Genomic DNA, 16,133 nt, shown 5'->3' with positions numbered 1-16,133 from the left:
AAGAATCCGGAGCTTTCCCACAAGTGAACGGTTGAGCACTGGTACCCCCCTCCTTCTTAATTTTTTAAATGAAAATATTATACCCAACACCTGCGGGGGGCTCTAACCCTGCGGAGTGTTCCAGTGACCAATATAACATAACCTAACCTAAAGTAATAAGCAAGGAAATACCCATTACAAATTATTTTCGACATATTTCAAAATAAGAGGGGGGGTGGGTGGGTTGTTCAAGATGGTATTTTGTGGGATAGCGCTATGAATCCTTTTAATAGAATCATAGGTATATTATTTTTCCAGTATGGCTTTGAAACCGATTAATATCCGTTGGATTTGAACCGATTTTTAGCTATACTTAAAAATCATGTATAGCATCATATTACAGACAATTTCCACGAATTCTAATATAAAAATCATTAAATCATAACCAGTTTTATTAAGCCCGAGCCTTTTGTCCCTAAGGGCTAATATTCATTTTATTATCCGCGGAAATTCGACTATAATACGAAGCTATAAATAAATATTTAATCAGGAAGAACATCTCCAGATGAAGACAGCCGTGGTGCCAGCAAAATATAAGGTCATCATACTCTCCAAATCATACGTACAATTTACCTGAAGTAAGAAAAAGTATATAACATAGCTCAGCTTTGACTATCAACGAAATTAATTTGAAAAATCACGAAACCTATACGCGATTTTCAGCTGTAATTGGGAGGTAACACTTAATAGAATTTATTTATCTGCTCCCCAAATATTATTTCAGTTTTATTTCGCTTGTGGCTATAATTTATTCCTGAGCAAAGCTATGCCGTAGTTCGAAAAAAACGTCTGCATGTCTGCCCGTCTGTCTAAAACATTTGGGATAAAACGTGATTTTCTGAGCTCCTATATACAATTCACTAGCGGCTTCGCCCCTAGTCTCTAGGGGATTTGCCCCATAAGGTATAATTACATCTTTTACTACCTGGAGATCTTCCACTCCACCACTATTCAAATAATTTAAAAAAATGGCGGGGGGATTTTTGTTTTTTTTGGGGAAAGAAAATAGCCTAAAACCACCAGTATAATCTGATCGGTTCAGTGGTTACCGAGATCTTAAGGGACAGACGGACAGACAGACAGACAGACGGACAGACAGACGGACAGACAGACGGACAGACAGACAGACAGACAGACAGACGGACAGACGGACAGACGGACAGACAGACGGACAGACAGACGGACAGACATACAGACGGACAGACAGACGGACAGACAGACGGACAGACAGACGGACAGACAGACGGACAGACAGACGGACGGATAGACATCATTCTACTTTGTATTATAGAAGAACATTTTCTATACTCATGCTGAGTAATGAGTACGTTAGGGTGGGTCGATTTTGGACATTTTTTTTCTGAGACCATTTCAAAAAATCTCGTTTCTAGCCTGAGAAAACCTTATAAAACCTCTACAAATTGGAAATTCTCAATAAACCTTTAAAAATGGTGTGTTTTTTTTTAGTAATTTCTAAGGCTAGGAACGAGATATTTTGAAACGTACAAAAGTTCCTGATTCTACTACTCAAGGCCTTTTATAGGAGCACCATGAAGCAATAGTTCTCATTCAATAATTTTTTTACTCTCATTTACAAATAGCTCTACAATTGTACTTCTGGTCGTTGGTAAAAGGTTGGTAAATAAAGGGTAAGGAAGCGAAATATGACTTTGACTGATTTATAGTCGGAAATTCATTATTAAATTCAGGAAATGCACAAAAATATTTAGCCCTCTAGCACTAAAAGCAACTGAGATAATAAGTGGAAAGGACTTGAATGTCGTCTTTGCATATTTTTTATTAATGAAATACATTTTTAAGTGGTCGCATTTTAAATCTCCATGAAATAATTGTTTTATTTGAATAAAAGTTGCATATTTGTGTTTTACCACTTTTTTTGCTATATTTTTAAATTGAAAAAATACATAAAAGTGGTCTATTAAAAAAGCATACATTTTTTCTCACGCTTATTTAGTTACAATAATTGTTTTATTTGACTAAAACTTGCATATTTGTGTTTTACCACTTTTTTTGCAATATTTTCTGATTGTAAAGTACAAATTTTTCAAGGAAGGAAGTAAAAGGGAAATTAAGTTTTTAATCATTATTGACAGACACATTTTTTTCTTTAAACATTAAAATGCGCAGTACGTACGTATTAGGAAGCAGGATAAAAACTTCCATATGTTGCGAAGCAAAACAAATTAACTGTCGTACAAGCGGTCAAGTGAATATTAGAGCAGATATCAGGGAAAAGGGAATGTAATTCTGACAAACAATTCCCTCCCCCCCCCCCTTCTTACCTACTTCTCTTTCAAGTTACACCAAATATCAAGTTTCACTTCTACTTTACTCCAAGAAAATATTTAATTTTCGGCAATTTCAAATGGAATTAATTGGCTGACACCTGATTTGAATAAGTATGGATAATAATAGCGAAACATTTACAAATGAATATAAAAATGTAGAACTCCATATGTGTATCTACCTATATCATAATACCTCAAATCCTTCACCAACGACGACATTCCAGAAACCATCTCCTCCAAATTTTTTGTCAAGAGTTTCTTTTATCACTTTTGCACACTAAAATAGTAAAAATTATAAAATATTTTTTTTATATTAGCTTGTAATTAGGGTTGTGCCGGATAGTTTCAATTTCCGGCCAGATAATAAAAATGGCCGGATATCCGGTCCAACCCTACTTGTAATACAGTTCATTTCTGCTGGCTTAGAAAAGGATCAGCAGAGCAACACTTGAATATCATGTTTCGTATTTTCCACGAATAATAAAATAAAAATGATAAATAAACCCCTGTTTTGTGGCTTGGCCCAAAGAATTAAATTTTTCTTTAGGTTCGGAAAGCTGTCTATAATACGAAGCTTCATTTAAGTTTAGTTATATAATACTTTAAAATATACAAATCCTTATAAAAAAGTAACAGAATCTTTGTCTGTATGTCTGTCTGTCTGTACCCAAGGATCTCGCTAACCGCTGAAAAGATGAAGTTCTTCTTTACAGGGTAGCTTCTCATAGGTCCTGGGAAGATATAAAACTATTTTGAGGGAGGGTACTATTCGCCCCAGAGCAATTGCCTCTAAAAAAGTCCCAACCTTTTTTTTACTTTTTTTTTGTACATCTAAAATAAAAAATTTTCGAATTCAACTTCCCCCTCCACAAGTGCCTCTGGAGGCCTAGGAGCGTGGCCGCTGGTATTATACTCTGGAGGCCTAGGAGCGTGGCTGCTAGTATTATACTCTGGAGGCCTAGGAGCGTGGCCGCTAGTATTATACTCAGGACTAAATAAAAACCAAAGTACAAATAGTGTAAAAAATACACATAAAAATGAATAGATTACATTGCTAAAATTAATCATCGTCAAAAAGAAAATTAAATTATATTGAATTAATTATCCAACCAACATGAAATATGTTATTATTAATAAAAAGAAAATGAATGAAAAGCACTTATAATACAAATTGCAAAGTATTTATGCAACAAAGCAAAATTATTAAATCTAAATAATAAACAATGTATATTTATAACCTAAAGTATGCATTTTTTTTTGTCTGAAGCTTAAAAGATCTAAATAACATGCAGAGTGGCGTCGTTAATAAAGAATTTTGAAAGTTAACTTGAAAATTTTTATAGTAAACTAAATTAAACAAATATATTTTTATTGAAGTTTGAAATTTACATGAAGATTCCCTAAAGAAGAGAATTAAAACGCTCCACCATCATTAAAACATGTAAAATTTCAAACTTCAATACATCATCAAAAATAGTTTCTTCACTTTAAATTCTACTTTAACAGTTTTCAAATTGCATTTCAAAATTGTTTACAATTTATCTGAAAATTGGTTATTTTGTGTTAATACCAGCATATAAAGAAGATAATAGAATATTTTTCTCTGGCTAAATAAAAAGAATTTTTTTCATTAACCATTTCTTTTCTTTCAGGGGTAAACAGATAAGAAAATTTACCAGTTTGAAATGCCTTCAAGAAGATAGATTCGCCGGGAATTGTCAAATGTGACGTCATAAAAATACGTTTAATCCATCTCTTTTTTTGGGGGGGGTGGTTTCCTTTCCCACTTCTTCTCTCATCCCACCTAATTAGACAGAATATTAATAAAAAAGACGCGTACCAACTATCCCGTTACCCCAAGAAGGCTAAATACTATAAAAAACATGTAACCGTTTGAGACGCATTTTCATGACGTCACACTTGAAACTTTCCAGCACTTCTTAACTTTAAAAACGTTAGATTGGACATTATAGTTCAGGTACATTTTATCATTTTAATCTCATTTTTTAGTCACTGATTGTAAATACTTGAAATAATATATTTTAAAAAAATATTGGTGATTTATCTTGTGAGGGTGTTGATATCCTCCCCCAAAATAGTTATAAAAATTTTCAGGACCAATGAGAAGCTACATAGTAAAGTATAACCATATCGGTTGAGCGGTTAACAAGATCCTTCAGGACACAAAATTCACAATATTTATCCTTATCCCTCTATCTTATCATTTTCTTTTCCTTATATTGTATGAATGAAGGTTATTAATATTTGATATGATAATAGCTAGACACAGTTATTAGACATATTGTTCCTTATCTAATACCTATATTTGCTACAACTTTCATTTATTAGAATCTTCCAATTTCTAACATTTACAAAACGGCCTGCCTTATTGCTTCAAGATCTATGTCAGATCTATATAGGTAATAAATGTCAATAAAAGCTCAAGTTTTCAAAGCGATAAAGGTTTAAAACGCATAGTGCTCCAATAATCCATAATAAACTCTCATTGACCAGAACAATAAGACCCATTATTTTACTTTATTAAGAATAAATTCATTATTTTTATATTCAATATAAGCGGCTCAGTCCCTAGCATCTAATTATTTGGGTCTTTGATTAATGGGAATAGGGTAAAACTTTTGTAAAAATGCACAAGATTGTAATAAAAAAATTATCAAAATTTTTAAAAATCATAAAAGACAAGATTGATAAAAAAGTTGCTTAAAAGAAACATTTACTATTATATATATATGCGCCCCTAGCATCTAGGGACTATGTACTCAAATGGAAGGGATGAAAATAGCCTAAAACCATACCCTTATCTTAAAAATAAAATAACCTAAAACTATCTCAGGAGCCTTTTAAAGCCTAAAACCATACCCAGACTTATCTCAAAAATGAAATATCCTAAAACCATCTCAGGAGCTATTTAAAGCTTCACTGTTAAGGAGAACCATGTCGAGATCCTTCGCTACAGACAAAAATAGGACTTCTATTTTATATAATAGGATGATTAGCGCATTAGAGAATCTTTAATTTTTTAAAGATGGGTGGGAGGGGGGGGGGGTTCTTCAAGAAGACATAAAGACAGTCAAACATTCTCTAAATATGCCACTTTTATAAAAGGCTTAATGACACAAATCGGGTATAGTCCACTTAAGGTTCGTTTCTTCATTTTTTCACAGTAGCTTTTCTCCTATTTCTAGCCACTGCAGAGGGCTGTAACCCTGCGGGGCAATCACTTAACCTAATATAACCTAACATAACCTAAAATAACTTATCAAAAGCCATTTTGAAAATACGACAAATCGCCCCTTAAGAGGGGCTATACCTTAAAAATCATTTATGTTGCAGACTGACCTATTTACAACCTCGGTTATTGTTCATTTTGTGGCCACTTTGGGGAAAAATAAAATTGAGTGGGATATTTGATATAAAATTTACCTCTGCGTTATTGGAATGTTTTTCCAGGTTACTCACACAAATTTCTTGAATATCCTAAATAACAAGGACAATTATCAGTCCATATAGGCAGTGCAGCTATCCTTTTTAAAAACACAGTTTTATTGCCTTTTTTTGCTCAAAGCACGAAGTAACATTGAAGGGGTTAACTACATTTCTGTTTGTCCAAAGGGTGGGGACCCTCTGCCGACTTTTATTTAAGTCTTTCAATATCAGACAATAGCCATGTTGCTACAAAAGAGCTGAAATCAATTTGCTAGCTGACGAAAAAGGCCCGCGCCCCTGGAAACAAGTAGATGTCTGGATTATACATATTTCCTTATACATTTATTAAAGCCACGCTTCCTAGAATTTCATAATATTCTTCTAAAAATTCGATAAATAGATAAAATAGTTGCTAAATTGAAAATACGCAAAAAAATTATTTAAATGGAATAGTTGTAAAACCGAAAATTTAAATTAAAATAATAACTTAATGAAAACCAGGGAGTAAGGGAGGGGACAATGGATCGAATATTCAATCTTTAGGAGTCTCAGACTTTGGGGACTGGCTTAAAGGGAATGTGCAAGAATTTAGCCCCCCTCCCATACTATATTTCACTCCCTTCATCCCCACCTCCTTTTTAAAAGTAGACGCGAAAAGGAAATGGAGAAGGGAGGTGGGGGAAATAAACAGGATAAAAAGGGGCAGGAAGGCGTGCGGGTCATATACTTGCCCATCCAGCTACACGCCTGCCTGCCCCTTTTTTCCGTGTTCACATCACTTGCCCCCAAATCTCTTTTCTCTTTCCCTGTCATCTGAAGAGATCCAGGGAGATATTTCTAGTAATTAATTACAGAATGTTATGTCAGTCTGTAATACTGGTAATCTTATTTTCAAATGATTGCTTTTTTTCTTGGATCTTTTCATGGCCTTTCTTCAAAAACTCTTAAATTGAATTAATTGCCCATTGTCCCCTCTCTTACTCCCTGATGAAAACTCTAAATTATCATCAATGGATAGCAGCAATTTAGAGTATTGAATGTGCTATCTCCTAAGTTACCTGGCAGCACCTAATAAACATTAATATTATTATCATTAATCTTTAAGGGTCGGGGAAGGGGAGAGTAGAGGTCCTTAAACGCCCCCCAACCCCAGCCCGTTCTACTTAGTGCAAAAAGTAGACTTATCAAATGAAACACATTTATGAGAATTGAAATTTTTTGAATATCATTATCTTGGTGGGGACAGATAGCCAGTAACATAATATGGCCATCCAGGTAAAATTTATTTTTACTTAAAAATGGCTGAAGTGCAAAAATAAAAATAAAATATCCTACAGGTCCTGATCTTTCAGGTCCTTATATTTTTACTTAGATTTTCATTTGTCTTTTAAATTTATTTATAGGTAAATTAAGCGACCACAATATTAGAAAACCCTTCAATAAATTATTTTTAGATTCGATTTCTTCTGTTTTTGATGACAAGAAAATGAGAAAAGTTTATTTAGTGTGTGAGTGAGTGAGTGAGTTTGGAGCTGGGATTAAGGGAACATTGGGCTGTTTATTGCTCTAGTCCTTTTTTAACCCCTTACAGTCGGGGCCCTTGTTGCACCTTAATCAGTCGGGGGGGGGGGGGGGGGGGGCGTTCAACGCCCCCCCTTATTATCTCAGTTCCTATTAGAGCTAGAGGGCTAAAAAATTTTGTGCAAGTCCCCTGTGTTATGATGAATATCCGACCTTAAGTAAGTCAAGGTCAATTTTCGCTTCCTTTACCCTTTTACTTAACAACCTTTGTTTTTAGGTCCGTTTTTACTTATAAATTTCAAACGGCTGTAATTTTTTTATTTTTGAAGCTAGAATAAAATTTTTTTGCAGAAAATGCTTATCTTTATGTAAATTTTATATTTGAAATATCAAAATATAATTTCAGCGGCCGCAGCTGTACTTGGCAGCTGCCAGCCGCCGCAGTCGGCGGGAAAACGGCGGTGGATCTTTATGAAATTTTAATACATTATGTAGACATGTCAGAAAGGCTTAAGGTTAAAATTTGAAGTCTCTAAGTCAAAAATTGCGGCCACAGGAGCCTTTTAAAGATTTCTGGAGACCTGGAGGATATGAGGATGTACTACTAGAGGATATTTTAGTATTTTGGTAAGATAAAATGCTTTGTTTAAGTCAAAAAATAGTTTTGCTCTTTTCCTGGATGACCCTGCCAGGTTTGCTGGCATCCTATGCCCGTCAGGATGGAGATATTCAAAACAATCAAAGTGATCAAACTCTCAGTTATGTATCATAACCACACTTAAAAAGTCAAGCAGTTTGGGCTCTTTATCTTTCACATACAGACCGTTAAGGGTTAATGCCATTTTCTTATTCGTTGGCTTGAGTTCTTTGAGGACTTTTATTGAATTTTGATTGGTATGTTTAATAAGTTGAGTGTCCAAGAGTTTCAAATCTGATTGTAATCTAAAGATAGGTCATAGGGTAATTTTGTGTTTCATCAATTTTTCGGCCATTGTCTTATCCCTTTAGCTCCCTGGTTTGGAGATAATTAATGAGAATCTCTTCATTTACAAATTCTTAATTAGTTACATTCTTTCTCTTTATACAGTTTTAACAGAAAACCAGGGATAAATGTATGTACACCTCCAATTACAATTGACAAAATTACCCCTTCTGTTGGTGGAACTATTGGTGGAAAAGTTTGGACTCTCTTTGTCTGTACCAACCTTTGTATTTTGTCGTATAACGCCTTTTTTTAAGGATTAGGTCTTTTGAAGCAACGGTCTAAAACTGTAATCTATAATCCAATGTACCCAGGGATAAGGGATGGGAAACCTGACCGAAAATTAGGTCTCAGCCTCCTTTTAAAAGTGATGGGGCAACTTTTCTTTTTTGCCTATAAAATCAACTCATTTCCCCCAGTTCCTCATTGGCTGTAGGCCAATATCCAATAGCCTGAAACTTGCTTTTAGCATTAACCAATTAATTAATAACAAACGCGTTCCCCAGTTCATTATTGGCTAAATTAATTCAACCAAACATAAATTTCTGCTATTAGAAAGACAATAATGGAAACTTTCTGCTATCAGATTGACAACAATATATATGACGTTCAATCACATCAACTTATTATTAAATTTACACATTAATAAATGTCCATATAGCAAAACATAAATTGAGAGATCGTTTTTTGAAGACTGAGTAGGATTCAACATTTTATACTTTAGAACAATGTGAAAAACTCATGTCTTTAGACAATTTAAAAGTTACATTCCATGTGGAATTGATAACCCATCTAAATGATCACAAATACAAAACTAGTTAATTCAATATGTAAATAAAAGTGTACTGTGTTTTGTTAAAAAAAAAATTTCATTAATTTTGGTAAAAATTATTGCACACTTAATTGAACTTTTCTGTTAATATTTAACGTAAAATAAATCTTTTTTTTAAATTCTTAATTTATATGTTTGCTATGGAACAATTAGTTGATAGAATGTTACCCATGTACTTATTCAATTCTACTTAATTTATTTATTAAAGCTGGGGAGCTAAAGCGGTGTTTATTTCTATATACAAATTTTGGGGTGAAGTAGATCCCCCCTTAAAATGTTTGAAAATAAATCAGATTTAACCATCTCAAAAAAAACTTTTTTTAAATGGGGGGGGGGGGGTTGGCGAAGTAATAACGGGATTCTACTTAAAGCCACTAACATATTGGTTCTTTGAAAAGTTTTTATTATATTTTATGATAGGTGAAATCAACTACCTGAATTCTATTCTATACTTTTTTTCTTTGCGTTCATATAATAGCTATTTCATCATTGTTCATGGTTTTCAAATCTAACTACTGCGTCATCCCAAAACTAGTTTTTTAGGCCTAGTTGGAAAATAGGCCTGGAATAATATTTTCTTACGTTTCCCATCCCTTATCCCTGAATGTACCAACCCCCCCCCCCCTCCCTGAAAAAGTAATATGTATACCTAACCTTTTTGATAGGTTAACCTATGTGATAGAAAGATTATCTATAAAAAAGATAGTTTAGGTTAGGTATGATTTCATCAAATGTTTGGAGACTTAAAACTTGAATTTAGAAGGTTCTAGGTGGTCAACTATTTTTTTTTTTTTTTTTGGGGGGGAGGGGTGGGGGATTGAAACAAAATCTTAATGGAGGGGTAATTAAATTTTTTGGGGAAACACCCTAGCACCCTCCACCCCCTGCCTCTTTGTCGTCATTGAGGATGGTTTCCATATCTTCTCCTAGCTTAAATCATCTTGGAAGTAATTAGTTATTTAGTTATTTAGAAATAAAAAATACTAGATGTCAAGCAAATGATCCATTTTATTTCAATGAAAAATTAGATAAGAATATTAATCCTATTTTATCTAGAATTATTGAATCATATATAATATTTTCAAATTCATTTTGGCTAAACCATGATAATATAAAAGATATGAGAATTTTTAAAAATAATTTCTTTTGTAATAGTGAAAAACAAATTGTAAGCAGGGCAATTTTTACAGAAACAACATGGGTACGCTATAAAAATTATATTAAGTCAATTTGTTTTGGAGACCTGTTAAATATTGATAATATATGTCTAGATTATAGAAACTTTAACATCAAATCAAAGGTCAACTTCAATTACATGGAATTTTTAAGACTTCGAGGATTTGTTCAGCACAATATTGCTTTATATAGGTGTAAACTTTCAAAACCCCAAACTAAAATCAGTTCACTTTTTTTAAAGCCAAAAGTAAAGTCAAAACATTTTCGTTACTTCTTATCAAATGATGATCAGAGGATAGAAAAGTGTAAGTCTTACTTAAATAGGTATAACTGGGCGAAAATAAGAGAATTTGACATAGAGAGAGAGCGTAAATGGCATAAAGTATGGACTTTTTCCTTCTTACCAATAAATATCCGAGAATTTGCATTTAGGTCCATAAACAATTATAACTATTTTAACGCTAATATCTCAAATTTTAGGCTAGAATCTCCAGAATGTACACTTTGTAAGCTTGACCGGAATCTACCCGCACCGAGAGAAACAACACAACACTTTTTTCTGGACTGTCCCGTCACCACAAACTTTACAACAAACTACTTCACAGAATTTCTACAGAATATGGAATTTAATTTCGACTCAAGCTGGCTGTTATTAGGAGTCCCAAAAACGCTCACCAGTAATATTATTAATGTAGTTAATATTGAAATTACACTTGTGTTATTTTTTATCTTTCAGTCAAGACTGAAAAAAAAGCTTCCATTAAATTCAAATCTACTTGAATTTATTTCCTTTCAAAGAAAATTTTTGTTTAAAAACAAAAATTATAAATTAGGATATGAAAAATTAACAACATTTCAATTTGACCCGGGATAAATGTCATGTTTTGAGTATAGAAAGAAAACTACCTGCAAATGAGGGCATTTTTAAAAAGTGTTTGTTTATTTAAATTCGTATGTAATATATATATACTATACTCTACACTTACAACAAACACACCAAATCGTTAGACACACTTAAGTATTTCACCTCAACTTCATCTCACCTGTAAAATCTACAGGTGGGTATTGATAAATAAAGTGTAGTAAAAAAAGAATGATCCCGAGGATAATTATTTCTTGTGATTCTTAACTTTAACCATATGAATTTAAGCCTGTTTTTCATATGGTGACGTTTAGACCTTCAAGAAAAATTACCTCATCCAATAGAGGGTCAGTATACAACCTTAACAATAATCTTGAGGTGGAGCTTTTGGTGATCTGCCCATTAAAGCATTCTGCAGTTTTCATTTAACAGGCCACACTTATTTATCCCTCCTTAGCAATTTTAAGTTCAGCTGTGTATCCATTATACACATTTTTATATTAAGGATTAGTACCTATTGACCTAATATTTTTATCATGAATATTATATTTTACTTCTCGATGACGATTATTTTTCTTTCTGGAACTTACTGAAGTTTTATTTTTTTTGTATAAATTGGACATATTTTGAGAAGATATTATGTTGAATTAGTATTGACCTAATTTAAATGTACACTTTTTATGTTAAACGGCAAAATTTCTTTCTTTGTATTGCTTACTTCTGCTTTACAATGAACTTACACTTTCTATAAGAGAATATCTTGGATTAGTCCTTATTTAATATTGTTATAATAACTCTTATAATTCATATGTTAACTTTTTATGTATATAGTTAAGACAAATAAAGAATCAAATAATAATAATAGTAATTAGTTATTACTAGCGGCTACGCCCCTAATTACCAAAAATATTTTTTTCGCCGATAGATGGTGTTAGTTATGTTCTTAGCTAATTGCAAAAAATGTCTGCAGGGCGGTGTTTATTTTTTTATATTTTTATTTTTGTCGATTTCTCTGGGGAGGGTACCCGGTACCCTCCCCCAAAATAGTTATAAACCATCCCGGGACCTATGATGAGAAGCAGTAAGCGAGATCCTTCGGTACAAACATACAAACGCACACAGAAACACACAGACAAACACACAATTACACATAGACATCCTGTTACTTTATTATAAGGATTTTATAATATTCCAATTACTTTAGTTCCTGAATCTAGATGAAGGTTAGAAAGAGTTTTGTCTCAACTCAGACTAATTTTATCTTCAAAATAATCATTTTTTTCTCTCGTAGGACTAGAGTTTGATTTATCTCCGCTATTTTAATCTAAGTAATATTTCTTTTGCCTATCCGTAGACAAAAGTATGTGACCTAACACCCGATTAGCAGATAATAATAACATTTTCAATTAAAATTTTTTTTCTTTCTTTACTTTTAAACTTTTGTTTTTCGATCCTTTTTTACTTACAAAATTAAGGTCTTTTATACCGGAAAAGAACCACGCCCACTTCCCTCTTCCACCATGGAAGATAAAAATACTTTTAACATAGCAAACCTTTTTCATTTTTACAGGCATGTCTGATCTTCGTATAAACCTAGAAAATAAAAAAAGTTCAAATGAATTACAAAATATTTATTATCCTTATAATAAAGTAACAGGATCTAAGTACATATATCTGTCTGTCTGCAGAGAGTATCTTGCTAACCGCTGAACCGATAGGGTTCTCCTTTTCAGTGTAGCTTCTCATAGATCCTTGGAAGTTTCATACTTATTTTGGGGGAGAGTACCACCACCATCCAAAAATAAATATTTTAAATGTTTATAACTTACCCATAAGAGTAAACAATCTTTCGACCTAAAAAATAAAACAGTTTAAATTGCTTATCAAATATTTTCGTAGATTTATTTTTAGTTAATACGAGGTTGCGTGTATTAAAAAAATATATTCAGAAAAATACAAAATTTACTTAAAGAACAATTTAAATTAGGGATCTAAAAAATCAATTATAAACAAAATTATTCCTTATGCAGACTAGAATTAAAGCTATTAGTCCATTCATAGATATGTAGCATGAGTGTAAATTTGTTAAAAATCTCAAAAATAGGTGTGTTTTTTTTTGACAAATATTAATTTTTAAAATTTAATTTTTAACTTTATTTTGGTCCCTCTTTTCTAAGAAGCAATGCATTTTTACAATTTATTCGATAAAAAATAAACATTTAATGTCTAACTAATATATCAAAAATCTTTTGAATGTACTAATTACTGTTATTTTTCCTTTACATAACGTTTGAGAACGAAAACCTTAGTTTTAAAAAAAATATATATTTTTGGCCTGTGCAAAGATGTTAGTTTGATAAAGTAGCCCTGGGTTGAGGTAGATCAATAGCTTTTAAAACTATATTAATGAAAAAATTTGGACATTGTTACTTTGTACAACCAAATCAGGATTCAATTTGAATTATCAAGTTTTAACTAACGAATCGTAGAACAAGTTTATAGACTTTAGTTCTAACCTTGATCTTCTTCGCGCTTGTTTGGGTCATCTGACATCTTTAGTATTCAAATCTGAAATTTAATTTTATACCCCAAAATAAAAATGTTCAATAATACATCATAAGCAGGTGCGCCTTCCTTTGCAATGAACCCATCTCCCAAATAAAGTGAATGTTTACACCCTACATAATTAATATAAATAAAGGTAAATTTAGAAACCCTTTAAGGGGGTGTATTAGGGGGTGTAGAACCTTGTTAATTAGGGTGTATGTGAGTGTAGGGGGTTGTACACCTAGTGGGATATATCTACCTCCTTGCTTTTACCATGGGGGGTGGATTATCCCCCTACACCCACCTTCTGCACTCCACTGATTTAAACTTAAGACCTAAATCTACAAAATTACATTAACATTAAGAAGTTGATGTTTATGATGGTAATCCAGTGTTGACCTAATAATTTTCACTTACTGTCTGTCTTTCATTTCTATTTAGATCATGTCCCTCCAAGTGACAGCGTTATGGAGCCTGAGCCATGTTCTATGTCCTTAAAGCTTATTTTTTAAAGAATTTATCATTATTTTAAATTCATTTGACTTCAACTAATGATAAAAGGAACCCTAACAATTTTAGAAGGTAAAAATGCATTGACTATTTCTTAAAATAGTCTCTAGTTAATAGGAAAATTTAACCACAAAAACTTACTAAAATTTTAGGAGACATCCCTGTAAGTTAATATATTCCTTTGAAAGAGGTTTGCTGTTCCCAATTAGTTTCTATAGTAGAATCAGGGTGGGAGGAGTCACTGGACTGTAAATTATACAGTTACCCAAAGTTTATTAACCATATTATCTTAATTGCTAGCTTAAAAGTTTGGGTACTTTTGTTGAATTGTTATTGGTTGTTTCCAAACTAAGTGGTCTCCAAACTTTTCATTAATAATCACAGAAGGGGTAATTTTGTTTATACCCATTGAGGATTAACATCAATAAATCATCCAATGTCTTATCCCTTAAGATCTCTGCATAAATTTTTATTTTTCTATTTTCTATTTTTGGAGTTGTCAAATGCGTTGCTAATGTCTTGATAACAGAGATATTAAATTTTCATAGAGGTTCCGCTTTGAGAAAGAAAGAATAGTTATTTCTTTCATCGTACTATAAACGGCTTTCCGCGGATATATAATGTACAATTATAAGATTAAAACCAGTTTTTTAGCCCCGAGGTGCCGACGGCACGGGCTAAAAAAACTGGTTTTAATCTTATGATTGTACATTTTTATATTTGGAGAAAGCTGGGTATAATACGATGCTAGACATAGTTTTTTCGTATGGATGAGAACTGGTTCCTATCCACCAGATTCGAATGATACGAGAATAGTTATTTCTCGCATCGTATTATAAACGGCTTTCCGCGGATATAGAATGTACAATTATAAGATTAAAACTAGTTTTTTTAGCCCCGAGGTGCCGGAGGCACCGGCTAAAAAAACTGGTTTTAATCTTATGATTGTACATTTCTATATTCGTAGAAAACTGGATATAATTCGATGCTAGACATAGTTTTTTCGTATTGCTGAGAACCGGTTCCTGTCCACCGGATTCGAATGAATACGAGAAAAAAATTTAAATTCTTAACCTATCAGTCTTTTAATATTTGAATATTAATGGCAGAAATAGTGAGGCTCGCTAAACATTTTTGAGAAAAATCCTCAAAAATCGCATTAAAAATGTACAAAATTAATCAAAATCTTATGTTAATGACCCTTTTATAATTTTATTTAATTTTTGTAGATATTTTTGCGATTTTGGAGGATTTTTCACGACATTTTAACGAGCCTCACTAATTTTAATGAAGCAGTGAGCCAAAAAGATTTTAAGAAACCATCTCTTGACGGATTCTTGTCTTCCTCTAAAATGTTTTAATTGAATCGCCTCGTTTTTTTAGTATTCCTCCAGTTAAAACTATTTTACAAATCCTTGTTGAAGTCAGATAATTGTCAGGGGATTACTAGGACAATATGTACTTAGCCTCTGCTGTTTCTAGGACTATTAAACAACATAGCATAACAGTTCAGTTGCTAATGCTAAAGTCAATCATCATCCTGTGATTTATACTTTATAGATAACTTTAGGCACCTTAAAGAAATAGTAACATGGATAACTGCAACCATAAATGCTCAGCTCAAAATATAAAAAGATCATGATAAAAGCTTCAAAATAATTCCAAATTTTCTTGTTCTATTAATAACTGTTTTTATACAGATTTTATTTTCATCAATATTTTCAACAAGTTTAAAATATAAATTGAGTAAACATAGAATAAATTTGAAACATGAAAGATTTTAAAACAACAACATAGATATTATGCAACAAAATCTAATTTTAGATTCAGTTTGTAAAGTATAAAGCAAACTTTAATCATTTATTTATAAGGTATTTAATTAAATGTCTGTAAAATTTAAAAAGATAT

The 16,133-nt window shown here is 32.2% G+C and overlaps 1 protein-coding gene across 1 annotated transcript; it reads right to left on the bottom strand.

Annotated features, from left to right (window-relative positions):
• Positions 1–237: 237 nt before the first annotated feature.
• On the bottom strand, positions 238–12,756 carry LOC145327865 (dynein axonemal light chain 4-like). Its single transcript, XM_080171401.1, has 4 exons — positions 12,722–12,756; positions 5,793–5,846; positions 2,542–2,625; positions 238–612 (listed from the first exon to the last, which is right to left on the bottom strand). The coding sequence occupies exons 1-4, from the start codon at positions 12,740–12,742 to the stop codon at positions 526–528; spliced, it is 246 nt and encodes an 81-aa protein (XP_080027527.1). The 5' UTR covers positions 12,743–12,756; the 3' UTR covers positions 238–525.
• Between the last annotated feature and the right edge of the window lie 3,377 nt (positions 12,757–16,133).

The sequence above is a fragment of the Acartia tonsa genome, chromosome 9 (genome assembly GCF_053477335.1).
Source record: "Acartia tonsa isolate MP-2025a chromosome 9, ASM5347733v1, whole genome shotgun sequence".
Lineage (NCBI taxonomy): Eukaryota > Metazoa > Arthropoda > Copepoda > Calanoida > Acartiidae > Acartia > Acartia tonsa.
Note: the sequence above shows the minus strand (reverse complement) of the source record. Positions and strands in the feature narration are given on the sequence as shown.

What these genes read in the sequence shown, in the direction of transcription:
- LOC145327865 (XM_080171401.1), bottom strand. Translation starts at nt 12,742, where the DNA reads ATGCCTGTAAAAATGAAAAAG. An exon ending in TGCCTGTAAAAATGAAAAAG is followed by an intron (nt 5,847 to 12,721) that starts GTTTGCTATGTT and finishes CTTGTTATTTAG; the next exon opens with GATATTCAAGAAATTTGTGT. An exon ending in TCGTTGGTGAAGGATTTGAG is followed by an intron (nt 613 to 2,541) that starts GTATTATGATAT and finishes TTCTTACTTCAG; the next exon opens with GTAAATTGTACGTATGATTT.